Consider the following 27,442-nt stretch of genomic DNA (forward strand, 5'->3'; position numbering starts at 1 on the left):
CCCTTTAATATAAAAATCAAAATTATACCTAATTTATTTGTAGTACAATTTTGTTCTGACAACGCTACCGTAATATTATATTGGTGAGGAAATTATTCTCAAGGAAATAATTATTATTATTATACATTATTAACGAGAACATTAAATATTCATCAAAGCAATTCAGCATACATTAGAATTATTTAAAATAGACGTTTAATGGTAAGACTACGCCCATATCGTTATCAATGTCATTCAACCTTTGAGGGTTAATGTATAAAAAGCGCGTTTTGATTAAGAAGGTAACAGTTTGCAACAAATTTGCATAATGAAGCTTCTTCTCCTGGGACTGTTGGTGGCCATGCTGGTCTGGGGCCGGCAGACAAGAGCCCAGAAAGGTAAGATAAGATTTGCAATCGTATTTGATATGTTAATTTCTTATACTTCTGATCGTAAAAAGAAAGAAACTTGCTTTGTATCGACATTTTTAGACATTAGACATGAACAGCGATATTTTTGTAATAGAACTATCATTCTAGAATTTTATTTAAACGTTTAAGATATATACATTATGTGTCTTAATTTTGGTAGATGCAATTGTAAATTCCATGCATGTTTTGTGTCATTCAAATGGTTATATTGGTTATTAAAGAGTTCCAGTTTCAAAACAAAAACATGAAATAAAATATTTATATGAATAGATGGTCGTTAAGGTAGATAAAGACCGATTGTACCTGCACCGTTTCAGACGGTACCCACTTCAAATCACTGTATATTTTTAGTGTTAAGGCTTTTGTCCTTAAAGGACCGGTGGCTGTTACTTAATGTGATGTCCCTGGTGGTTCATTGTTATTACAGACATAATGTTGCATATACATGTATATCGATTAAGGATTCGTCAAAACAATTTATAACAACTATGTACATGCTACATATTTGCTTTTTCATGATGAATACAAACTATAACATAGTTATGCTTCAATTTGTGAATTAAACTGTATATAAAGTCCCGTTTTATTTTTGAACAAAGAATTAAAAATATCATAATATACGAAAAATATTTAGATATCTTACCCAAAAGTCTCAGATTTTACTTCTTTAGATTAAGAATGTCATGTCATCCATTAAGAATTCAAACATGTAGATTTGGTAATAACCGCATAGCTAGGAAGAAAGAAAGATATTGTATTTGGTGTAACGCACGAGATATTGAAGATGAATATCATTTTATTATAATCTGCCCATGTTATACAGATATTTGGAAAAAGATAATCAAATCTTATTATCTCAAACGGCCATCCGTATTTGAATTATTAGCCTTATGAGCACATATAAAAATGTTCTCATTAAGTTCTCTGTTTTTGTGAAAGAAGCTCTGTTAATCAAGAAATCCATATTGAATGCTGTTTAAATACCAGGTGAAATGTTATGTTCCGCTGGTTTGGTTGTGTATTTTGTTTATTTGATTGCTATTTTGTTTTATGTATATAATCATCATAATGCAGTATCAGTACCTGCAAAAACATGAGGTGAAATAGAAATTCCTGCTTGTGTTTCCGCATTTAATGCAAATGTGTTAAAATTATTATAATGATCAGTATCGTCTCTACTTTATTATTCATCTTTCACATTTCTCTGTTAATCAGGAAATTCATATTGACTGTTGCGTAAATACCAGCTGAATTGTTATGTTCCGCGGCTTTGGTTGAGTGTTTGTTTATCTGATTGCTTGTTTGTTTTATGTATATAATCCTCATAATGCAGTACCAGTAACTGCAACAACACGAGGTGAAATAGAAATGCCTACTTGTGTTTCCACATTTAATGCAAATGTGTTATAATTATTATAATGATCCGCAGAATCTCTACTTTATTATTCATCTTTCACAGTTCTCTAGACGACTAAAGAAATAATTAATATCTACTCTTACACATATGTGAAATATTCGTGTCTGATTGTTTATTTTGTTGACAATTAGTTGACCTTAACAAAAAATGTACACTGCCTATAAGTATTATTAGCATATGCATCCACATTATATGCGTAAGATAATCCACTCTCCATTTTGGTTTATTTTACATATATATAAACAGCATGATAATAGATTGCCACCTGTCACAATAGTATGTTTGAACAATGAGATTTTTTCTTTTCCAACCACTGTCATGTAATACGTTAAGTACACTTATCATTATTGTACATCCACTTTTCATTTTCTTTTTCACGTGGCCTTTTGAAATGTATAATATAACATGGCTAAGTCAGACGATGTTCTATGTACAAGTCGAAATAAAGTTCTGTTCTGTTCTATAAAATCCACAAGTTACTAGTTTCGTGTGGCAAATCAATAATTTATAATGTGTGTACATTTATCAAAGACGCTTTTGTTAAAAGAAATGCAATTCTTAATAAAACTGTTCAATGAACTTCATTACCGCATTGATAGAACTTACGTGCTTTTATCTTTGATTGTATTTATTTGTATTTGTATTCTTAAATGACTATGATTTGTTATTTAATGTTATGTTGCCATGCATAGATAGGTGACATAGAATAATGTGTATATTTGAGCATTAAGATGGCGAACATTTCTATATGTCTGCATAAACTATCTGTCTATCTTAAATTACAGAGTTAAATTTTCTATTTGTGTTAACTTGATTATTTCTAATTATGGCGACATAACCATGGATACCATAAACATATTTACCTCGTGAATTGAGAGATGGTTTAAAAATAACGTTTGTTTTGTTTTTAGAAAAGAGCGTTTTGTAAAGTGATTAAACATTAAATCGGAAAATGAATTTCTTTATCGTTCAATTGCATACACACAATCCGAAAGAAAAGCTTTATTTTATCTAATGTTTGTACAAATTGTCAACAAAATATTTGATAATGGTTATATATCTCTTTTCTTTCAGACAAAAGTGCTGGCTGTATAGAGCGGGGTAAGTAAATATTTAAGACATAACAGTTTGTCCTCTACAACTCTGTTATTTTTCTTAAGATAAGTATTGAACACCTTTGAGTCAAGAACTCTCGTTCATACAACGCACTGTACGTACACAATTTACGACATTAATGTATTACAATTCAGCCATATGCTCTAAATACGAGCATGATGAGATCCGCTTGAGACTCATGCATGGCACGAACTGCACCTCGTTCTGTCACTGCGCTACCTTGGCAAGCCATGATGACGCAACGGTGACCTACTACTGGGAGAGACAGAACTGCTCGGCAGGCACCCAGTTTGATTCGTCGAAAGGAGTTTGCAACCATGTTGGCGACTTTGTGTGTGAAGGTAACATTGCATTGGCATATTTAATCACAACTTCATTACATCCGTGACCACTAAAGCTATTCACGGCACATTGGAGTACTAACGGTCGCGTTAAACATAATAACATATAAAATCTAATATCTATATGTATTTATATTTATTTTAGATGGATGGTTGACTCCACCTGCACAATCAACGCAACCTACACCTACGACGCCTATTGGTAAATGTTAACTACTTGCTGGTTTCATTTTGACAATATGTCTGTACTCTACCTTTATTCATTTAAAATACATTTCCGTACTTTGAATGACATTTTGTACAAGTTTATATATGTACTAAAGGTAATGTACTTATAATCTCCCCTTTTAAGTACGAATTTGGAAGAGTATCATGCGATGCATCAATAAATATCCATACAATTTCAACAGTTCACGCACCTCTTATTCATAATATTGCATTATGGAATTTCAAAACATCCGGGCCTGAGCGCCACTTCGGAAGTTGCATTTGTTCATTTATTAATGCATCTAAAAAAAAGAGGTGACGCGCGTGATCAACGGCCGTGGTTTGGCACATTTAAACGTGACAGGGTTAAGCGCAACACTTTTCTAGCTCTAATAAATACATGTATTTTTAGGAATTGAACAAAGTCAAACATGGCCGCGAATTTCGTACATCAAGTTCATTTTCTAAACGCTAAGTACGAATAGACATACAGAAGCGTGTCTGGGCTTACACACTTACGCACGTGCATACAGTTGATTTACCCAGTCGGACATGTAAAAAAGATAATTAATACGGTCGCTATAATTATACATAGATCAAGGTGTTGATTTCCCTTCAAAATCAAAATACTTCTTCGGAGTTCATATGGGTAAAGTTAAAATAGATAATAATTCAAACTGACGTTTTTATGAACGATATGAAACTAAGCACGTGCGCTTATAACTACATTGTAAAGTGATTTTACTTCGCCCTATGATGAGAGGAAGAAGGGCTCCAGGAGTTTTGCATAAATGTAAGAGAGGCCAAACGGCCTCGACTGCATTTACGTCATTTTCCAATTAAGTAACACAGTTTATATATGGCTGTCGTACCACCTTTTACCGTTACTTAACGTTAGGTTATACGAAACGTCGGGTAATGTCTGGTAAGCTATTCACCGTTGTTCGCAAGTTATTAATAACTGCTTTCATGAACCTCACAAATCGCAATCAATTATTTAGGTGTTTTGAAGTAAAATGTACGTCCACGATACTAAGGAATCAAGAAAACCACATTTGCTGTTCCTTTTTTTCGAGCTTTGAAGACATTTTATGAACACACAATAACAGCATGCTAAAAAAGAATCCATAATCAGTACCATGACTAAACAGGCTATACATGAAAAACAAGACCACAACGTTTATTTTTCTGATTAATGGACATCGATCGAGGCTTAAAACACCTACTACGATCGTCATAAAATCAGTTTCAAATAATATAAATTTGTTTGTTTTGTTTCTATTCATATACAATAGAGTTGATTACTTTTATCTCAAAAAGTTTACTTCAGTTGTAAATCACTGCGTTTGATTGTTTATGTGGTTTATTAAAAGCCCGTTTAAAGGTTCGTCTGAGGCCTAAACGACAAGGTTAACACCGCTTGTTGCTGTATTCACGTGTTCCATAAGCGCAGGCATTTAGTACCTCCAACTTGTATTGGGAAAGCGGACAACGACAACGAGCGAGGCCTGATATTGTTATGAGCATGGGGGGTTAGAGGGTTATGGTAAGGGGTAGGGTTACGGTAAGGGGTCGGGTTTGGGTTAGGGTTAGCCTTAACTATAACATTAACCCTAACCCGACCCCTAACCTTAACCCTAACCATAACCATAACCCAGGGTTATTTCCCCTATACCAGGCCCTTGTATTGACAAAAAAGTAGATCACCACAAAAATGCGGTTGACCAATAATCCTGTGTCTTTCAAAATGTTCGGAATCATGTTCATTATAAAACATCAAGAATTACATTGAGTATTTATACTTTCAAATTGCATTGATACGAATAATATTTAAATGGTAATAACAGATAACAGAATTATTGTATAGATATTTTATTTCTTAAAAAAATTGCGATAAATTTTGTGACATTAACCGTTTACGGAATTGTTTCCTCGTAGATTGTTTGGTATCGCAATGGACGCCGTGGAGTGGGCCGTTGGGTTTCGGTCAGATGACGAGAGAAAGAACAATTCTTCGCCTCCCAGCCAATGGAGGGGCCGCATGCCCCGCCCAACTTGAAGAAGAGAAACAATCAAGTACGTATAAGTTATTGTACACGTTTAAAAATCGTACTTTTAATACATTGCAAGCAGTCTTTAAAATTAACAGATTGATGTTGACTTCATAATGAGTCTAACATACTTGAACAACATTGGTCCGAACGTTTTAAATTTTATGCGCGTAGAAGTAAAAAAAAATAGGCATGTTTGGATTCAATCCAAAGAACGGCTTCTATTGATTTCATCGTGCGTCCATGAATGTGCCCCGCGTATTGTACTGAGAATAAATTATGAAGTATTGAATGGATTCAAATAAAACTTCATGTTATAAGACATTTATTTATGAATAAGTCCAAACAACGAGAATCATAACTATCTCTTTAGGATTTACAGATGTATTGTCCTTTATACAATTTAGTTGTGCGGAGCATAACTTCCTAAGTACTGAAGATATTCAAGTTAAACTGCATATGTTGCTACACAGCTTTAAAATTAGATGTATTGTTAATTACCATAGCTATACTTAGATTTATTGCTCTTTGTTAATTTTCTTGTGATCTCTAACAATGCAAGATAATTACATAAAAAAATAATAATCAACAGACTTTATGATAGCAAGTGCAGAGTGAGAGACGTAGAACTATATATTCAGGTTTTTTTTTATTTATTGGTATTTTTCTTTTGCAGAACCCAGAAAAGTTTTATTTTATTGTGAAGACTTTGACATGAAAATGTATAAAATTGATACCCCATGCGATTTTAAGATGGGGCGCTGAGTAATGATATGTCTTTGATATGTGTGGAGTTATTATCTCTTGTTACATTTCTGTGGCAAAGCTTTACTATACGAATAAAAATTTATTGCTATGAAAATGATTCAATCAGTTTCAAGAAAATAATATTGCTTCACCTTTTTCCAATCTTTTAGTTTAATATCACAATTTAAGGTCAGAATATATCGCATGCATTCGGCACTTTAGTGGAATCGATTGATGTGTAGTGCATTCGGAAAAGTGTTTTATATATTACGTTAAAACACGACTTTCTTTCTTCTGCCCATGACAATATTTGTCTCAAAGCGAACGCGTGTATCATTTAAATGAATGTCCATCCACAGCTCAGAAACCGACCATCCAATCAACGGCGACCGCAATGGTCAGTAACTTAATAAGGCAGCCCAGTGTTATTAAACGCGGTGAAGCTGTCGGTCAGTTGCGAGATCTGCTTATCATAGTTGACTCTTCTGGAAGTATCGGCCTCGCCTCTTTCGAGACCGCAAAGACGCAGCTTGCGCGACTCCTTGGCATGTTGTGTCCTATATCAGATCCATTCGACGTAAGCCTTACTAGTATAAAAATTAGCACACAACCAAACGGCTACGCTTAGATATTATTGTGATTACATGTTCGACTGCAGTGATACACTAACGCCTCTTCAACTTGAGTGAGTTTAACCCTTACTGGAGCTGAAATGATTGCTTAGTGCATCTCTCAATCGATGGACAATCATCGAAAACAACTATCGATACTTCACCAGCAGCTTTCGGTTTTATTCTATGGAACATATTTTGATATGATTCATCACTACATTGTTTGAGTCTTTGTATAATGACGCCATGGTTGTTGCTTCACTAAGACACATGATATTGAATTTTATGTTATTACTGTATAGTTTTAGATTGATATTTTATTTTAACCATTTACAATACCTGGAACAATAGTAAATAACATCTGTCTTTATAGCTAAACTGTTAGGAATGACGTATGAATAGGATAAAAACAAACATGTTTAGAGTAAAAATAATTTAATTGAAATATTCAGCTTAATGATATGAACAATTGCACACTTAAGAATCATTGCTGATTATCGGAGAAGCTCTAACCGAAAGACATATATCAGTTGTCTTATTCTGGAATACTCTGTGAACATTCTCTCCTTGCAATGACATTACTTACATGTGCGTGTTTATGTATGTCAGAGCCGATTCCAACGCGCCGCACTGCTTGAGTACTCGTCAGACGTCAGGGAGATTTTTGATTTCGACGATAAACCGAATACGAAACTCGTGCAACAAGGTGTCAATTCCATGCCCTACATGAACGCTGGCACGTGCACGACGACCGCGTTCAATTACGCATATAACAACATGTTTAATACGACAAAAGGTATAGCGGATTTATACGAAACTCGTGCAACAAGGTGTCAATTCCATGCCCTACATGAACGCTGGCACGTGCACGACGACCGCGTTCAATTACGCATATAACAACATGTTTAATACGACAAAAGGTATAGCGGATTTTTATTATCACTATTACAACACGCACTATTAAATTCAGAAACAGTAAAAGTGCAAAGTTTTGTTAATTGTCTCTCCTTAAGTTTGTGATGTAAATCGTTATCGCATTAAAAGAAAACACAAATTATTTAAAATGCTATGTAATTGAGATTTCATAACATAAAATAATAGTAATACGAACAACTACACCTACATACGTTGTATCGTGCATATTGACATGTTGTACACATGTTGTTGCAATAGAAAACATTTTTTTTACCAAAAGTGATCATTTGTATGCAGAAAGAGCTGACCAAATGTTGAAATAATTATAGATTAAAAATAAACTAATCAAAGACAGTATCCAAATATGAGACAAATATTTTCCTTTTTTTAATGAACAAATATAAGTTTCTATTAGCTTACACGTTTAGATCCTTGCTACTTCTATTTTAACCCATTTATGCCTATAGCGTTTAGAAAAATGCCTTGGCAAACAGCGTAGAATGAGATAAGACGCCGCATGATGCGGCGTCTTATCAGGGTCTTCGCTGTTTGCTTAAAGGAATTTTTGTAAGAAATATTCCAAATATATAAATAAATATACTAGACATCCCTAATTTTGGAAATAAATTGATCCAATTTAGAAGGATGGGAGAGTCCACCAGTTATAAATGGGTTAACGTTCACAACATATAAAGCAAGGTTCTCAGTCGATGGCTTAAAGGTCAGCATAATGTAATCATCTAAAGGTTTATTTCTGGTTGTGATTGCAATCTTATTTGGGATCTGATGTATTTTTGCGCGATGAGTTCTATAGATGAATGTGCTTGTATGTTCATGATTGTGCCTGTTCCTTTTCTATTGCGGCGTTCGTACCTACAGATGAGTTACTGCGTTAATGATAGGGTGTCTGCACACGTTTAGATAACATTACGAAAGTAAATGCATGATCTGTATTAAAATTATTGATTAAAATTACTAGCATTACACATTATATTTCTTAGATAAATTTTTAACTGTTACCCATGAAAGTTTTCAACGTCTGAGGTAGCATCCACTAACAAGAATGTTTCGATACTAGGCATGCGCAATTCCACAGATGTCAAACAGGAAGTGCTAATTTTGACCGACGGACAGTCAAACTGTGTTGGCAATGTAACTTCGGCGGCATTGAAGCTTCAAGAAAAAGCAGATGTTTTTGGGCTCATGATTGGAATCAACACACAGTCAGGTATGAATGAACTTACCAACTACGTGTCTTATCCGAAAAATAAGCATCTGTTCGCCATTGAAGGATTTCAAGCATTGGAGGCCCTAGTCAACGAGATCGAAAAGCAAGTGAAGAACGTCCCGTGTGTTGCGTTTGATGTTTAAATTTGCAGATTATAGGTGGTTATGTCTAAACACTCGGGATTATACTGATCTATAGGACCTTTCAAATGCAAACGGAGTAAGAACTTCCTCCTTATAAATTTCTCATTAAGAAAGTGTGTGAACACATCATGTATCCTAAGATAGTGCGTGTGTCTGTGTGCACGTGTATGATTTTAATTAAATGTATAGATCGTGATAAAATATGTTTCGTTGTATTATACACGGGATCTAACATTTCATATGAGACGGTCGATAGCAGACTTCTATTTTGTAGACAACCCGATGCCAACATATTCCATATTTTATACTGTCGTATAAAATATTGAATATGTTGGCATTAGGTAAGTATTAAGAAAAAGGTAATAAAAAAATGTCGTGTTGCTAAAAAAGAGACTATTGAATGTATGAATGTGTGCTAAGAACTGGGATGGAATTACTAATTGTGTAATTTTAATTTCGAAGAGGGAGTAATCACGTGATAGTCAAGATGGCGACGTTCATTCCGAGGCAGGTATTTTTCGCCGTTTTCTACCCTTTATAACTTGTATTAATTGTTTAATTAATCGCTCTTTATCACGACTTTATTTCGCTGCGAAATTTGTAACCTGGATGACCTTATTAAAGCTCCACCAAGAACATTTGCGGGGAGTAAAGTCGAGATTTAAAGCGAATTTTGAAACGAAATAAACGCTTATCACACGTTTACTTATATGGCTGGAAAGTGAGCGTCATTTAAAAATTAAACAAAAGTAATACAGGGTATAAAACGTCGAAAAAAACTTTCTCGGTATGGACGTCGCCATCTGGACTATCACGTGATTACCCCCACTGTATAAACACATTAAGATTGTTTTTCACAGAGTACCTGTGTAAAACATTGCATTTTGCTAAGCATATGAAACTTACGTAATATCGATACCATTTTGTCGAATTACGAGACTTCTTTTACCACGGGTATTTCATTTCGTGGAAAGTGGTAAAATATCATAGATTGGTCAACAGCTGATGGAGAAGTTGTTCAAATAACGCTTAAAAATACTTAGTAAGATAATGCAACCGCACTATTACAATTAGTTAACGAGTATACTTGTTCTATTTTTAAAACACTATCGAATGGAAGCCGGGACAAGTTACTTTTGGTAAAAAAAGAAAGTTATTTCTAAAAAAAACAGCACAACCCCGCTTATACGACGAGTCAAAGGTCTTAACCAAAGCACAGGCGTGGGCCAAGTCACTAAAACACTATCAATACATGTATTTCATAAAACAACATTTTTCCTCACTCGGCAAAAATATTCTGATATCATATATGGTATCAGAACATATTTTGGTCGAAATGTTGAAAAATGTTGTTTTATGACATATCGATAATGTTTAAGTGACTTGGCCACGTGCCCAGCACCGGTGAACCAAATGGTTTGAATAGCTGTGTGGTCGTATGTCTGTGATACACGTGTTTAGTTGAATATCTTCAGAAAATAACAATTCAAAACACCAGTTCAAAAACGTAGCTCAATAGGGTTATACCATCGACCCCAGGTATGAGGCTACTTTATTATTTGAAGAAGCCTTTTAGTATCCATATTAGCTCAAACAAATAAGCAATGATGAACTAAAAAATGCTAATCTGCGTTCAAGGTACACGCACCGTCGAAGACTTGACATGTGGACCTAGTTTTGACCTACTTAATTACCCAGTTTGGCACTGATATCGCCGATATAAACATTCTGACTAAGGGTCATTAAGATTGGGTCAAAATTGTGTCTTCTATATTGGTAACAAATTATTTTAAATTAACATTTATCCAGAGATTATAAGATGTTACCCAGTTGAAGACCACACTTGATTCTGATAACATTTAATTATTCTAACAGAGGTAGAATAATTATTATAAGTCAATAAACAACCCCTTGTCCTTATGGTGTGTGGCTGTTTGACCACATGCACTAGCACCTAATAACTGTGCATCACTACTCAAAAATGTTTTTCATATAATTATACAATTAACAGAAATGCATCAAACATGCCTTTGCAAATCATTATATTTTTATTGTTTAACTGACAACATGTAAGAGATCATTTTGCACTAAGTACTAGTGTTACTGGGGATAGTTAATAGTTTGGCATTATGACATTTTGCAAATAAATTATAAAAAAAGTCGACTTGTCGTTGTGGATATGGTGTCCGCTTAGATATCGGGAGGTCATGGGTTCAATCCCCACTGTGGGAGCGTTCTTTAGATTTCCCTCAAATGCATCTCGCACTGATTCCACCCAAAAAACGGACTCGTGATTGCTTCAATTTGACCTTGTCTTTCGGTGTAATCGAGCTAAAATGAATAATAAACTAAAAAAAGTATTATTGATTAAAAACAGAATGTTCACATTATATTCGAAAACAAAATGAATAACACTTCTGACCAAGAAAAACGTTTAAAATATGTGTATGTTTAATGAAAATCATCATTCACGAGATTGTCATCGCATACAGCGAACATACATAAACGATATTGCATTTAAACATCCATCAAAAGGCAATAGCCTGCGTGGTAAAGTAGTAGCATGTTAGCGCCTAGATGTGCCGGATTACTCTCCAATGACTGAATCATATTTACCGTCAAAATGTTCTTATTCAACGAAACAAAGCAGTAAACTCGTGAAGCAATTAAAATACAAAACATAAATTATCACTATTGGGATAAACAATTACTGGTAAAATAATGTTTAATCATTCAGCCCTAAAACTTTATAAGGCAATAACCTACATCTCTACAATGTATGTCAAACATTTGTCAATCGTAGAGACTAGAGTAGCCATCTGTCAAATAAGGAGCACAAGCAATGCCATCTGATGTCACGCAACATGTATTGTTATTCTTGTAATTTATTTTGCGATGATATAGATACTATATTGAACAAATGGCTATATACTCGAAAATTGGCAAATGTTTGTAATGAATTGTAGCAAGATATGTATGTGATTTTCTATTGATGCTGCATGTTATTATTAAATAGAAATATAGCAGGGTTCAGGGTCACGTGACTTTATGGGGTTCCACCTTTGAACTTTAATAATTGTATACACGAAGGTAACTGGTGCTTTATTTCAAATAACTTTTTTTAATACTTTTTCTTAAGAATGTCAACTAGTGCATAAAAGACAGATGTGTATGCTGCCTATGGCAATGTAAAACACATCGGAATTACTTTATTCAATAGGCCTGTGTTCTTGTTACACAATTCGGTATATACTGCATTCATTGTACACGGTTATGCTTAACGAAACGTGAAATTTTGTCAACGATTTCAGACGTACTCAAAGATTTATTCTTAAACCTTAAGATATCGACACAAACTGCAAGACAAAATCTCTTATATGCACTAAGGATTTTTGCAAATGTATTTCAATAACTTATTTGCAAAAATAAAGTTCTTAACGGAATGTTTACATTCTGTCTAGCCCGTGTGTAAAACCCGAGAAACGCCGTTCATTCTGCACCTAACTATCAGAAACGGTGTTCATTAAAACGGATAAAAAATCCATAAAGGAGCCAAAACTCATATAAGCTCTATATACAATTGATATAGTGATTTTTCATAATTGTGAAGTGACACATTCTTACGTAAAAGATTGTACGAAATTAAGCAAAAAAGATTTACAAGAAACATGATTTGCAAGTGCATTATAGAAAGTTATAAAAAGAAATTTAAAGAAACAGCATAACATTCATAAGTCGAATATGGTATTCGTCTAACGACCAGGAGGTCATGGGCTCGATCCACACTCTGGGAGCGTTCTTACGATCACCTCCCAAAATACCATGCACTGTTTGCACCCAGGGAACGGACTCGCGAGAGTTTTAATAAGCTTTCGATACAATCAATATAAAATAAATAGGTCTAAAGAAAACAACACACATTCATTACATTGTCTTTGAACGGGCATGCGTTACATATATGCCTGCCCTATTTTCTTGTAAACCAAATCCTTTATCAAATATAATTAGAGTGGTTGGTACATTTAAAAGTGAAATGGTTAAGCGCAACACTTTTCTGACTTTATTAAATACATGTATTTTTATGAATTGAACACTATCAAACATGGGCGCGAATGTCGTTAATAAAGTTCATTTTTTAAACGCTAAGTACGAATTGACATACAGAGTCGTGCCTGGGCTTACACATTTACGCACGTGCATACAGTTGATTTACAAAGTCGGACATGTACAAAAGATAATAAACACGTTCTCTATAATTATACATAGATTAAGGTGTTGAACTCCCTACAAAACAAAATGCTTCTTCGAAGTTCAAATGGGATAAACCTTTCCGGATCAGCCATCCCCAAAGCCCAATCACAGTGCTTCTAATCAAAAGAAGTCAAGTCACGCAATGACCCTTGCGATTGTACGAACGGTTAAAATGCATTCAGTAAATATCAACTAACTCCATAGTAAGTTCAAATAATACAGAAAGTATTAACTTGAAAGTTACCAGTGTACATTTTAAAAGCGGTAGTAACTTTCAATTTTACGTCCAGGGTGCAGTTTACCAAAACAGGTCAACCAGTCAAAATTATGGAAGTAGCGATTTTTTTAAAATGTTTAAAGGAAATGCCCGTTTGGAAACGAATGTTTTGTAAATGGAAGTTATCATCGATTCGCATAGCGGATGAGTTAGTGGGCTTGAAATAATAATCAAAAACATTTTTTTAACGTTTGTTCGCAAAGTAAAAACAGAGAATTATTCAAACTGGCGTTTTTAAGCTTCTATTTCGATTATGTTATTTCAAACAATGGAATGGCGAGTAATCATTTTCAAGGTTGTCACTTAAAGCGAGATTATACGATTTTGTCAAATATTTATGAATTTATATAAAATGTTTAAACAAACTTATGATGCATATATTTCAATATAAATCAAAATAAAAGTTAAGAAGAACATGTGTCGAAAAATGCGAAATAAGCCAGATATTTAATTCTGAAATCAAAACCGTCTGTACAGTCGAATTCGCCAGCATGTATATCATGCATGTACAATGTGAATCTTAATTAAGTTTAACGGATCATTTTTATTTCCTGCAACGACAGCGTCGTAGCAACGCTGAGGCACAGCGAGGCAGTTGCCTCGGCTAAAATTTGCCGAGCAATGTTGAGATTACAAGGAAAAAAGGAAAATTTATGTCAAAGAATAAAATCTATATAAGAAATTGAGGCAATTTAATGAATTTTAGGCACTATGATATTCACAAACAAATATTATCATTGAGGTCAATTGGTTCGTGTTGAGGTAGATAAATATTTCAATTATTAATCATAACTTCAATTGATGCCAAAATGGTTCAGCACAATGATTTGGTAATCGGTTTATCAAACAAAGCGTCGCACTGTACACTTCGATGCTACAATCATGGTGGACATCGGGACATACCGAGCTAGAATGGGGTGTTTTTACGGCCAGGTCTGGGTCTATTTTGTACCTAGAAACACTTCGTGTGGTTGGCGTTTTCGGCTTTATTGGTATTTTCTTTATGGCCGGCGTCGAGTCAAATCCGGGACCGTTTCAGGTGGTAAGAATCTTTGTTGACATTAGAATTATCAAGTTATGATATCCCGCGTAGAAAACATTGTTGATATAATTTATAAAGAAGTTCAAGTCTTTTCTTTTTAATAGTCGATGTAGTTGATGATAAAACTGACAGAAAATGATGACGCAGTGCTAAAACAAAATTTTTACACAACAAAATTGAAAACATAATGGCCAGAAACTTTACTGATTTAAGTTAAATATTTGTACTCGTCATGATAAAGGAATGTGTCCCTGTGACGCAATCGGTAACGCGTCAGACTCTGGATCCATTGACCACTATTATAATGTCTCTGCGTTGGTTTGAACCTCTGTAGGTCCGGTAGTTTTCCAAATAACTTCCATCAATGATCCTTTTTATATGTGCTTATGATTGAAAACGCCTTTAATTATATGTATTTAAACCTTTTTGGAGGAAAAAAAGAGGCATATGGTGCTTTCAAGCTCTAAATTGAAAAAAGTCGTCCATGATTTTTTCACGGTACACTTGTATGCACTACAACAGCAAGCTTGCGGAAGCTTATTTGATGATAACTCAAAAATAAAATTGATGAACAAAAAATTCATTATATATAATATCTTATAACTAAACGGTCATATGTAGCGTCCACGATTCCGATAATTAATGTATAAAAAGTGGTTTAAATGGCCTTTAAAACGCACCAGAGACGTTCTAGGTATACAAAAATTTCAGGGGGGGGCATGCCCCCGGACCCCCCTCGAATGACCTAAGATACTGCCTCGGATAAAATTTGGGTCTGGTTACGCCCCTGAACGATATCTATTCAAACGACACACGAAAACTTACTCCGATCCTAATAAAAAGACGAATGCTTAGGTTATTGTAGGAAAATATGTACGTAATATCTTCGTCACAATTGACTCGGGCGCTCATTTGTTTTTGCTGCATTTTATGAAATTCGTCTTAAATGTATGCATTTTCTTGCCTATTTTGTGTTATTGTAACATATATTTATCAATATATTACAATTTAACACGTATACAAATCGTATAATCTCGCTTTTAGTTTTATTGCATGTTAACACAAATCAAATGTCCTTTGTAACAATCACAAATGAAGGTCCACAATTTGACATATCGAACCCCTTCAGTTTCTTCAACGATTTGATGAAGGCTACGTTCACAATTGTAAACACAACCATAGCTACACTAAAGAAAGGTAAACGTAACGCATCGTTCACAATGTGATTACTTTCAATGATGCGTAACGAGACGAGCGTAATGTTTTTGACGTAGGATTGTTTAAAGCTTAACTCAATATCAACATAAATGTTTACTTGTATCAGGTGCTGTTTGTTTGATTTTAATCTTTTGTTTTTGTTTCTACAATATATCAGTTATATCGAAATTATGCCACAAGCATTTATCTTGGTTAAGTGGTTAACCAGTACTTACTGCACATACCAGAAAGTGAAATACATCTTCCCTACTTGAATCAGAGCCCATGTGGCCGTTTTTAGAATCGAATGCGCGATCCTCTTATTTGTCCTCCTTCTTTTTACATTTAACTGCGATTTTCTACTGAATTTAAGGTAGTCAAGTTATTTCTCAAACAGAAATAAACAGTAATCATGCAAGAGTAAACGCGTGAAAAGCAACAGCGGATCATAATTTTTACAAAAAATGGTGGTTGCAAACATGTCTTGCTAAACGATCACTTATACATTCGGAGCATTCAGCTGGCAACAGTAAAGCGAATTTTTTTTTACACATTTATCAAAGATTACCATTTTTATTTTTATTTTTATTAATTCACAACACATATATTTGTATCACAGTGACATATATATTAGTTTAAATGAAGTACATATGAAAGATATGAAACTTAGCACGTGTGCTTATACCTACATTGTCTGGTGATTTAACTTCGCCCTAAGATGGGAGGAAGAAGGGCTCGATGAGTTTTGCATGAATGCAGGAGAGGTTAAATGGCCTCGACTGCATTTACGTCATTTTCCTACTAACTTAACAAGTTTTTGTCTGGCAGTCGTACCCCCTTTTACCTTTGCTTCACGTTCGTTTATACGAAACGTCGACTAATGACTGGCAAGCTATGCACCGGTGTTTGCAAGTTATTAATAACTGCTTCCATGAAACCCACACAGCAATCAATTATTTAGGTGTGTTGAAATAGAATGTACGTCAATGATAATAAGTAATCAATAAAACCCCAATTGCCGTTCCTTTTTTCGAGCTTTGAAGGCATTTTATGAACAAACAATAACATTATGTCAAAAAAGAATCTATAATCAGTACCAATAATAAACAGGCTATAAATGAAAAAACAAGACCACGGTGTTTATTTTTATGATTAATGGACAGTGATCTAGGCTTACACCAACACAAACCACGATCGTCATATAATCAGTTTCAAATAATATAAATGTTTAAATAGTTTTGTTACTATTCATATAATACCGCTGATCACTTTCATCTCAAATTGTTAACTTCAATTATAAAGCGCTGCGTTTGATCGATTGTGTGGTTAATTGAAAGCCCGTTTTAAGGTTCGTCTAAGGCCTAAATCACAAATACTTAACTTTTCATGAAATTGGTCGTCACGATACATTTGTATATTGTTAACACACCCTTGTTGTTGTATTTACGTCTTTCAAACACGCATGCATTTAGTACCTCCAACTGGTATTGGCTAAAATTTAGATCACCACATAAATGCGGTTGACCAATGATGCTGTGTCTTTCACAATGTCCGGAAGCATGTTCATTATAAAACATCCAGAATTACATTGAGTATTTATACTTTCAAATTGCATTGAGAATATCAATATTTGAATGTTAATAACAGATAACAGAATTATTGTATTTTTTTTTAATTCTAAAAAATGGCGATAAATTTGGTAACATTAACCGTTTTTAACCGTTAACATGTTTTTTCGTAGAAACAAGCGGTTTTCTATTCGGAAAGAAAGATTGTTTGGTATCGCAATGGACGCCGTGGAGTGGGCCGTTGGGTTTCGGTCAGATGACGAGAGAAAGGAAAATTCTTCGCTACCCAGCCAACGGAGGGGCCGCATGCCCCACCGAACTTGATGAAGAGAAACAAACAAGTACGTAAAAGTTATTGTTCACGTTTAAAAATCGTACTTTTAATACATTGCAGACAGTCTTTTAAATTAGCAGAGCGATGTTGACTTCATAATGAGTCTAATATACTTGAACTACATTGTAACGAACGTTTAAAATGGTATGCGTTTCGAAGTAAAAAATGTGACCGATTTCAAAATAAGCATGTTTGGATTTGATCCAAAGAAAGGCTTCTAGTGATCTCATCGTCCGTCCATGAATGTGTCTCGCGTATTGTACTGAGCATAAATTATGAAGTATTAAAGGGATTCAAATGAACCTTCATGTAATAAGACAATTATTGCAGAGAACACGAACCAAAACGATCTCTTCAGGATTTACATATGTATTGTCCTTTAGACAATTTAGTTGTGCGGAACATAATTCCCTTATAACTGAAGGTATTCAAATTAAACCACATATGTTTTTACACGGCTTTAAGATTAGATGCATTGTTAACTACCGTAACTATACACAGAGTTATTGCTCTTTGTTGATTATCATGTGATCTCTAAATTTTCATTACAATTCATGATATTATAATAAAACAAATAAAAAAATACAGAATACATGATAGTAAGTGCAGAGTGAAAGACGTATATCTATATCTTCAGTGTTTTGGGATTTATTGGTATTGGTATTTTTCTTCTGCAGAACCCAGGTACAGTACGCAGTTTTATTTAATTGTGAAGACATTGACATGAAAAAGTATAAAATTGGAACCCCATATATATAATAGGCGATTTTATGATGGAGCGCGGAGTAAAGATCTGTCTTTGATATTTGTGGAGTTATTGTCTCTTATAACATTTCTGTGGCAAAGCTTTACTTAATGAATACAAATGAATTGTTATGAAAATTCATCAATCAGTTTCAAGAAAATAATATTAATTTTCCTTTTTCCAAATCTTCGTAGTTTAATATCACGATTTAAGGTAAGAATAATACATCGCAGGCATTCGGCACTTTAGATGAATCAATTGATGTGCAGTTCACTCGTAAAAGTGTTTAATATATTAAACACGACTAACTTTCTTCTTCCCATGGCCATATTTGTGTCAAAGCGCAATTAAAATCATTGTTCCTTTTGGCAATTGCCGAAATTTCAACGCCAGGTGTTGTCTGGTAAAATAGATGTTTGTAGATACAAAATGCTCGTTTTTATTATTGTTTTGTTAGGTAACAGTTTAGTGTTCGTGTGTCGTATAAATAGATATATTTGCGGGAAATTAAAATGGAATTAATTGTGTCACAAATAAATAAAAACGGGCATTTTGTATCTACAAAAATCGATGTAATCATACCGCATCCAGCGTTGAAATTGTGGCACTTGCTATAAGGAACAATGATTGTTTAGGTAAACTTTATTTTACGAAATTCTTTACGAAATTTTCGTTGATTTAGAGCGTTATAGAGACTTAAATACAATATCCATCCACAGCTCAGAAACCGACCATCCAATCAACGGCGACCGCAATCGTCAGTTACTTCATGAGGCAGCCTAGTGTTATGAAACGCGGAGAAGCCATCGGTCAGTTGCGAGATCTGCTTGTCATAGTGGACTCTTCTGGAAGTATCACCAACGCCTTTTTCGAGACCGCAAAGACGCAGCTGGCGCGACTCCTTGGCATGTTGTGTCCTATATCAGATCCATTCGATGTAAGCCTTACCAGTACCGGTATATAAATTAGCGTAGAACCAAATGACCACGCTAAGATATTATTGTGATTTAATGTTCGACTGCACTGACAGACTAACACCTCTTCAACTTGAGAGAGTTTAACCCTTACAGGAGCTGCAACGATTCTATAGTGCAGCCCTAAATTAATTGACAATCATCGCAATCAACTATCGATACTTCACCAGCAGCTTTCGATTTTATTCTATGGAACATAGTTTGATATGATTCATCACTGTATTGTTTTAGTCTTTTGTATAAGGACGCCATGGTTGTTGCTTCACTTAGATGGATGATATTGAATTTTATGTTAGCACTGCATGATCTTAGATTAATATTTTAATTTCGTCATTTACAATACCTTGAACAATAGTAAATAACATCTTTCTTTTTAGCTAGACTGCTAATAATAATGCATGAAAAGGATAAAAACAAACATGTTTGGAGTACAATTAATTTAATTAAAATATTCAGCTCAATGATATGAGTAATCGCACATTTTGGATTTATTTCTGATTATCGGAGAAGCTCTAACCGGAAGGCATATATCAGCTGGAATACTCTGAACATTCTCTCCTTGCAATGACATTAGTTACATGTGTGTGTTTTATGTATGTTAGAGCCGATACCAAAGAGCCGCCCTGCTTGAGTACTCGACAGACGTCAAGGAGATCTTTGATTTCGACGACAAACCGAGTACGAGACTCGTGCAACAGGGTGTCAAATCCATGCCCTACATGGACGCTGGCACGTGCACGGCGACCGCGTTCAATTACGCATATAACAACATGTTTGATACTACAAAAGGTATAGTGGATTTTTGTAATCAATATTACAACGCGCACTATCATCACCAGAAACGGAGAAAGCGCAAAATTATGTTTATTTTCTCCACTTTAGTTCTTGATGTTAAACGTTATCGCATTAAAAGAAATCACACATTATTTAATATGCTATGTAGTTGAGAATTATTCACATTAAATAGTAGTCGCACACACATAACCACATATGGATTTATCTCACTTAGATTGTGTACACATGGTTTTTTAAATATCAAACATTATTTTACCAAAAAACGATAATTGTATGCAGAAAGATTTGACCACATGTTGAAATACTGGTAAATTAAAAAATTAAAAATAAACACAAACAGTAGCCGAAAGTTGTGTTCCCTTTCCGAAGCATTGTGATTTTTTTTGTTGAAATTTAGGATATCCTTTATGATTTCCATGGAAAGTTGCCTACATACAAGCTATTCTAATTCCAATTGTTTGAGCTATACAAATATTATCTTAAAATGTAGTTTTTATGTGCAAAACCGACATTACATTAGCTTACACGTTAGGATCTTCGCTTCTTCTAATTTAACGTTCACAACAATGAAAGCAAGGCTCTCAGTCGATGTCTTTAAGGTCAACATAATGTAACCTTCTAAATGTTTATTTCTAGGTTTGACTGCAATCTTATTTGGGATCAGATGTTTTTTTGCGTGATGAGTTTTATAGATGATCTATATATATCTTATAGATATTTTATGCTTGTATGTTCATGTTTGTGCGTGTTCCTTTCCAATAACGGCGTTCGTACCTTCAGATGATTTACTCTGTGAATGATAGTGTGTCTGCACAAGTTTAGATAACATAACGAAAGTAAATGCATGAACTGTATTAAAATAATTGATTAAAATTACTAGCATTAAAAATACACTTCTTAAATAAAGTATGCACTGTTAACAGTGAAAGTGTTTAACGTTTGAGGAGGTATCACCAATTAACAAGCATATTTCTTTCGATACCAGGCATGCGCAATTCACCGGATGTCAAACAGGAAGTGTTAATTCTGACCGACGGACAGTCCAACTGTGGGGGCAATGCAACTGCGGCGGCATTGAAGCTTCAAGATAAAGCAGACGTTTTTGGGCTCATGATTGGAATCAACACACAGCCCGGTATGAAAGAAGTAATCAGCTACGTGTCTTATCCGAAAAATAAGCATCTGTTCGCCATTGAGGGATTTCAGGTTTTGAAGGAACTAGTCGACGAGATCGAACAACTTGTGACGAACGTCCCGTGTGTTGAGTTTGATGTTTAAATTTGCAGATTATAAGTGGTTATGTCTAAACACTCGGGATCATACTGATCTGTAGGACTTTTAAAATGCAAACGGAGTAAGAACTTCCTCCTTATAAATTTCTCATTAAGACAGTGTGTGAACACGTCATGTATCCTGAGATAGTGCGTGTGTCTGTGTGCATGTGTCTGATTTTAATTAAATGTTTAGATCGTGATAAAATGTGATTCATTGTATTTAACATGGGATCTAACATTTCACATGAGACGGTCGATATTAGACTTCTATTTTGTAGACAACCCGATGCCAACATATTCAATATTTTATACTGTCGTATAAAATATTGAATATGTTGGCATAAGGTAACCTTCAGAAAAAAAGTTTATTAAATAATGCCGTGTTACCAAAAAAACTTAGACTTTATTGAATGAATGAATAGTGCTAAGAACGGGGATGAAATTACTAAATTAACACATGCAAACTCACAACTATTTATACTAAGAATAACCATGTCTCTTATTAACGTTATATTTGTTTAAACACGACTTGGCATTATGTTAAATAGACGTACAATGTTGTTTGCTTCCACAAACAATACCGACCTTTGGAATCTGATAAATGTAAATAACATGGTTAGCACTATTACATCTCGAATATAAGGCCAACAAAATCACGAAAATTGAAATAGATACAAATTTATTAGAAGGGAAAACTTATCAAATCTGACCGACAGTCGACAATTTTGAATTGCAACAAATTTTCGCCATTTTGTTGTCAATCAATGATTAAAACCTTATTGTCGCCTTTAAATAGCATCAACTGCATTCATATGATTGAGATTAAGCATAAAAAATGTAAACTGTAGGGTATATTCGATTTATATCACATAATTTTATCATAGCTGAACGATAATGTCAAAAGTGTTCAGAGTTGTCGTTCCCTGCTCTCACAAACAATATCTGCCATCACAAGAAAATCATACAAGATTTTATATTTTGGTTTAAGTATATTTTTATGAAAAGTAGCATCATTTTCTATTATATTTTGACAAAAAGTGTATACATTTAGGTTCATACTAAAAAATTAATTGCCTTAATTAAAAAAGGTAAAAATAAACGGTAAAATTATGTTAACACGTGGCTAGGCTATCATCACGTGGTTGGTTATGAAGGCATGGATTTGATCCAGCTATGCTGTTTCCAGTCAAATCTCTGCGCGGAGGTTGATTGTTTTGCTGGGTTGCGAAACAAATAATCATAGCCCCATGTAAAACCGATTCCAAGTTAAAACCTGCCGATAATTGTTAAAACGGTCTCAACAGTGAGAGTCTCAACGGCGCCACATTGCTTGAACGTGGATAAAATGACACTTCTGAATAACCGGCACCATTAATGGTTAAAACTGCAACACTTAAAACATGCACAAGGTAGTTAATAAGATATAATTTCAGAAAAATTATAGTCTACAGTATATTTTCACAAAGGTTGTTATTCGAAGTTGCAGCGAAGAGTTAACGCGGAAGGTTTTGTGTTTAATACTTTCTCTGTTTGCCCAGTGTAAAGAATATACGGATATTTTTGTATGTGCCTCTGCTGTTCAACTGAAAATTAACATTAAATTATATGACATATTCTTTATATGGAATGCAAAGCACAACAGATACATGAAGCCTTATTCATAAATAATTTATACAGTTTACATTTCTTAGTTTGCAGATGGGTATGGTTACACGTGTAATAATAATGTGGCTCGTGAACGAGCGATGCAGTTTTTAATGAGTTCAGAATACCAGCAACACGATCATTCCACTTGAGGTCAATTTCTTTTTAATATGATTAAAATAACGCGACAGCAGTGCGCAAAGTGAAGCACGAGCAAGGAGCGACAAGTTACCGTAGTCATCGAGAAACGTGCAATGTATATCGTCAAAGTAGACAAACGCGTGTAAACCACATCCGTTTAGTACTAAATTGTCCAAATCATTTTGCATTACAAGATAGAATGTTTACTTACATGCCGTCAAAATAAACGAACGTGTGCAAACCTCATCCGCGTTGGTTTTCCAATTAATTGTCCCAAAACATGATATAGCAAGTGCATTAAATTCCGAGTAAGATTGATTTTTGCAATTATGAAATGATTTGTGTTGACAGGCTATGTCCATTTAAAAAGAAAAAAGAGCATTATCCCGACAAATATTGATTGCGAGTATGGTCATGTTTTTTTTAAAAGTAATTTGCTTCAACTAACTAATTTCATTTTGCAATAAAAGATGCATTACTTTTTATTTTTACATATGTAAGACGGATTTACCTGATCATAACTCAGTGTTTTATAAATTGCTCGCTTCTTGAAAATTATTTTAACCCGACCAACACGATGCCGTCAGTATAAGCAATGTCAACATTTATTTGAGGGCATAGGCAACTACAAGATTGTATGTGTAGTATAGAATTGTGTATAGAATAGTGTAGAATGAAAAGCTGCTAAATTATCCCATTGATTGGCATGGTATAGGGGACATAACCCTGGGTTATGGTTAGGTTAGGGTTAGGATTAGGGGTCGGGTTAGGGTTAAGGCTAACCCTAACCCAAACCCGACCCCTAACTCTAACCCTAACCCTTATCCTAACCCTCTAACACCCTCATGCGCATTACAATACCATGCCTCGCTCGTTGTCGTTGTCCGCTTCCCTTCAATGCAGTAATGTTAAAGCAAGAAACTCAACAATCATGGCGCAGAAAATTCGTGTTTACAACATATTAACATTTAGAATCGCGGAAACCGAAGTTAATATTTGTGGCATGTTTTGACATTTGATTTATTTGATTGCGCAAAATGAACGCGAGAACGCGGATATAAAACATACCGTAGCTTCGAAAACCATGAGACAAATAATCTATCCAAAAATAATTTGACCTAATTTCAGACATTAGTACCTTTACAAGGAATAAACAAGCGTATACTGCACCATGTCACTATAAACACATAAAGATTGTGTTTCACAGAGTACCTATGTAAACAGTGCACTTTGCTACGCATATGAAACTTACGTTATATCGATACCATTTTGTCGAATTACGAAACTTCTTTTACCACGGGTATTTCATTTCATGAAAAGATGTAAACTATCATAGATTGGTCAACATTGGGGAAATAACGCTTAAACATATTTCGCAATAAAATGCAACCGCATTTAAAAATAAATTAACGAGCATACTTGTTATATTTTATAACATTCTGGAATGGAAGCCGGGACGAGAGCTCATCAGGCATTTGTTCGTTTTGTTTGCAATGCGCCATGTGAATTGAGCATCGGAACTGCTGTTTATGAATGTCATGGTTTTAATATATTTATTTCAATTGAATTAAACATGGGAAAAGAAAAAATGCATAAAATAATAGGATTGGAACTATGGCTTAAAGGGACTGTCTACCGCGGTTGACGAAAAAAAGTGTTTAAATACCGCTTTTTTACAACTATTAGTTTATATTGATTAAAATATCACCACTGGTATATTACAATACTTGAAAAAAGTTAATATTTTCAGAATATTCGGTAATACAATTTCGCGATGTGAAATCGAATGTACACCACGAAAATAGGTGACATAACGATAAACACACTATAAATAACGCACGTAGATTGATCATTTTATATATAAAATATATACAATTCACTACGCAAGCACAATTTGCATTTATAGTTAACTGGTAGTTACCTAGCAGACATACCCAGTAAAATATATAACTGAATATACTGAAAATATGAAAACTTCACAACTTTTTCAAGTAATGTAATATACCAGTCGTGATATTTTAATCAATATAAACTTATAAAATTGTAAAAAATACGGTAATTTAGAACTTTTCTTTTTTCGCCAATCGCGGTTGACAGTCCCTTTAACTGGTATAGTTCCTTTGATAATTAAATACAAGAATAAATCCTTGAATACGTCTAAACTCGTTGACAAAATTTCACATTGCGTGAAGCATAACCGTGTAGTACAAATCGAAGTTTTAACAAGAACACAGGCACATCAAATGAAGTAATTTTGATGTATTTCACATTGCCATAAGCAGCATAAATATCTGTTTTTAATGCACTAGTCGAAATTCTTAAGAAAAAAAATGTTTAAAAAAGTTATTTGAAATAAAGCACCACTTACCGTCGTGTTTAAGTCCATTAAAAGGGGGAACCCTAGCTACAAAGTCACATGATCCTGCACCCTGAAGTACTAGTAGTAGAATGCAAAAGGTCAACCACGAACAATGTTTAAAAGAAAAATGTAATAGACGGAACTATTGTGATTATGAAAACGTTGTCTAGAGAAAAGTCTATGAGAACCAATAGTTAAAGAGGGACTTTAATCTGAAGCCTCAATGTAAGTACGGACTTCATCATATATAGGGTGGTTATCTTTCTCAGAAAACGTATCATCCCCATACACACGTTTGATCATTTACACACATGCATATTTTTCGAGAGTGTGTGTACGTCCGCATTCAGAGTGCAAATCCGTAAACAGCGGTGGGTATTTTCGATGTGACCATTACGACATATATGCGATGGATCGAGCAAGGCTTTTATGATGTATGCTCATTTAGAGACATATGGTCTGTTCTAAAAAGTGTGAACAGAATAGCGAATCAAAGCGAAGCTTAGCGATGTTGAGAAATGTCTTGAAATCAGACACATGATCATCAAGGCTCGCTTTGTCAGGAATTGAGTCCAATGCCCTGATCGTAGACGGCATGAATAAACTTTGAAGCAAAGCGGTCTTTGCCCAAGATTCATCGAGACGTTATGTATATGTAGATCGCTCACCGATTGACTTGGATACCAAATAAGCAAGATATTCTGGTGCTAGCCCATTGGTCATAGTTTATGTTTTATCTGCGTGTGCCATTATATGTCCGATCCGACTTCATTATTCATTAAATATGTTTGATGAAACTGGTCTGGTACATCCCGACGCAATGCGAGCAGCGTCAGTTTGAATTTTATGTAGGTCATTTTCCATACACTTTGATTTTATCCTATATGATGTTCGCATATTTTGAAAAAATTCCAATGAAAGAAAAGAAACAAAGCTTCTAGTGACATTCGTCCGAGGGGATAATATAGCCGATTCATAATATTGAAATGACACAAGGCTTTCATGCCAGCACTCGTCGTTTTATTTTAATACACCGCGATGAAAGTAGCTTTTTACCAAAGGGATAGGAGTTACATACGGACGGGAACATGATGAAGTTAATTGCTTCATCGACCAATGATTTGGATTCAATTCAGTGTATGGAATTTCACAAACCAGGTATTCGCCCATTTTGCAGTTTAAAAAAATAACACTTCTTCATACGGAGGCTACAGATGTTGGTGTGTCAACTGCTACTAACAGACTTGTATCATCAGCAAAAAGATGAATCTCAGTATCAATATTGGCACCAATAGTTTGATAAAAACAATAAATAAAAAAGATCAAAGATTGAGCAAAAATAAACTCCGGCTTGAATTGCTGCTAGCGACGATGTAGCTACCGAAGCGATGACCTTTTGTTGTCTTTGGCATAGATTGTTGGAGAACCAGTTCAGCACTTTACATTATTCTAATTTAAACAACACTCAAATGCTCCAACCTGTATGAAAGGAATATCTTATTTCAAAAACTCAACTCTTACTTCTAAACAGTCGCCCAATTAAAGCTTGACAACATGTATTTTTTTTTTAAATTGTGTGTTTTTTTTCAGATTAGCAAATTTTCGTTTCAGTTATGTTATTTGACAGCAAACAATAATACTGAACATAAACCATG

General features: G+C 34.4%; 2 protein-coding genes across 3 annotated transcripts in view; one reads left to right on the top strand and one right to left on the bottom strand.

Annotated features, from left to right (window-relative positions):
• LOC127867651 (alpha-(1,3)-fucosyltransferase fut-6-like) overlaps window positions 1-27,442 on the bottom strand; it is a 74,380-nt gene that overhangs the window by 29,103 nt on the left and 17,835 nt on the right. The window lies entirely within an intron of this gene.
• On the top strand, window positions 146-21,662 carry LOC127867652 (collagen alpha-1(XIV) chain-like). 2 transcript variants are annotated; one of them, XM_052408974.1, is made up of 8 exons: window positions 146-377; window positions 2,902-2,928; window positions 3,078-3,284; window positions 3,430-3,486; window positions 5,430-5,567; window positions 19,320-19,537; window positions 20,177-20,363; window positions 21,355-21,662. In XM_052408974.1, exons 1-8 carry the CDS (start codon window positions 308-310, stop codon window positions 21,645-21,647), a joined length of 1,197 nt encoding a protein of 398 aa, XP_052264934.1. In that variant the 5' UTR covers window positions 146-307; the 3' UTR covers window positions 21,648-21,662. The 2 variants fall into 2 exon arrangements, with proteins under 2 accessions (XP_052264934.1, XP_052264933.1); XM_052408973.1 differs by lacking the exons at window positions 19,320-19,537; window positions 20,177-20,363; window positions 21,355-21,662 and adding exons at window positions 6,649-6,866; window positions 7,510-7,696; window positions 8,894-9,387 and having other exon boundaries at window positions 176-377.

The sequence above is a fragment of the Dreissena polymorpha genome, chromosome 2 (assembly GCF_020536995.1).
Source record: "Dreissena polymorpha isolate Duluth1 chromosome 2, UMN_Dpol_1.0, whole genome shotgun sequence".
Lineage (NCBI taxonomy): Eukaryota > Metazoa > Mollusca > Bivalvia > Myida > Dreissenidae > Dreissena > Dreissena polymorpha.

Bases quoted from the DNA above. Each gene is read 5' to 3' on its own strand.
- LOC127867652 (XM_052408974.1), top strand. From the start codon at position 308: ATGAAGCTTCTTCTCCTGGGACTGTTGGTGGCCATGCTGGTCTGGGGC. The intron at 378-2,901 runs GTAAGATAAGAT...CTTTTCTTTCAG, and splicing joins GCAGACAAGAGCCCAGAAAG to ACAAAAGTGCTGGCTGTATA. The intron at 3,487-5,429 runs GTAAATGTTAAC...GTTTCCTCGTAG, and splicing joins TACACCTACGACGCCTATTG to ATTGTTTGGTATCGCAATGG.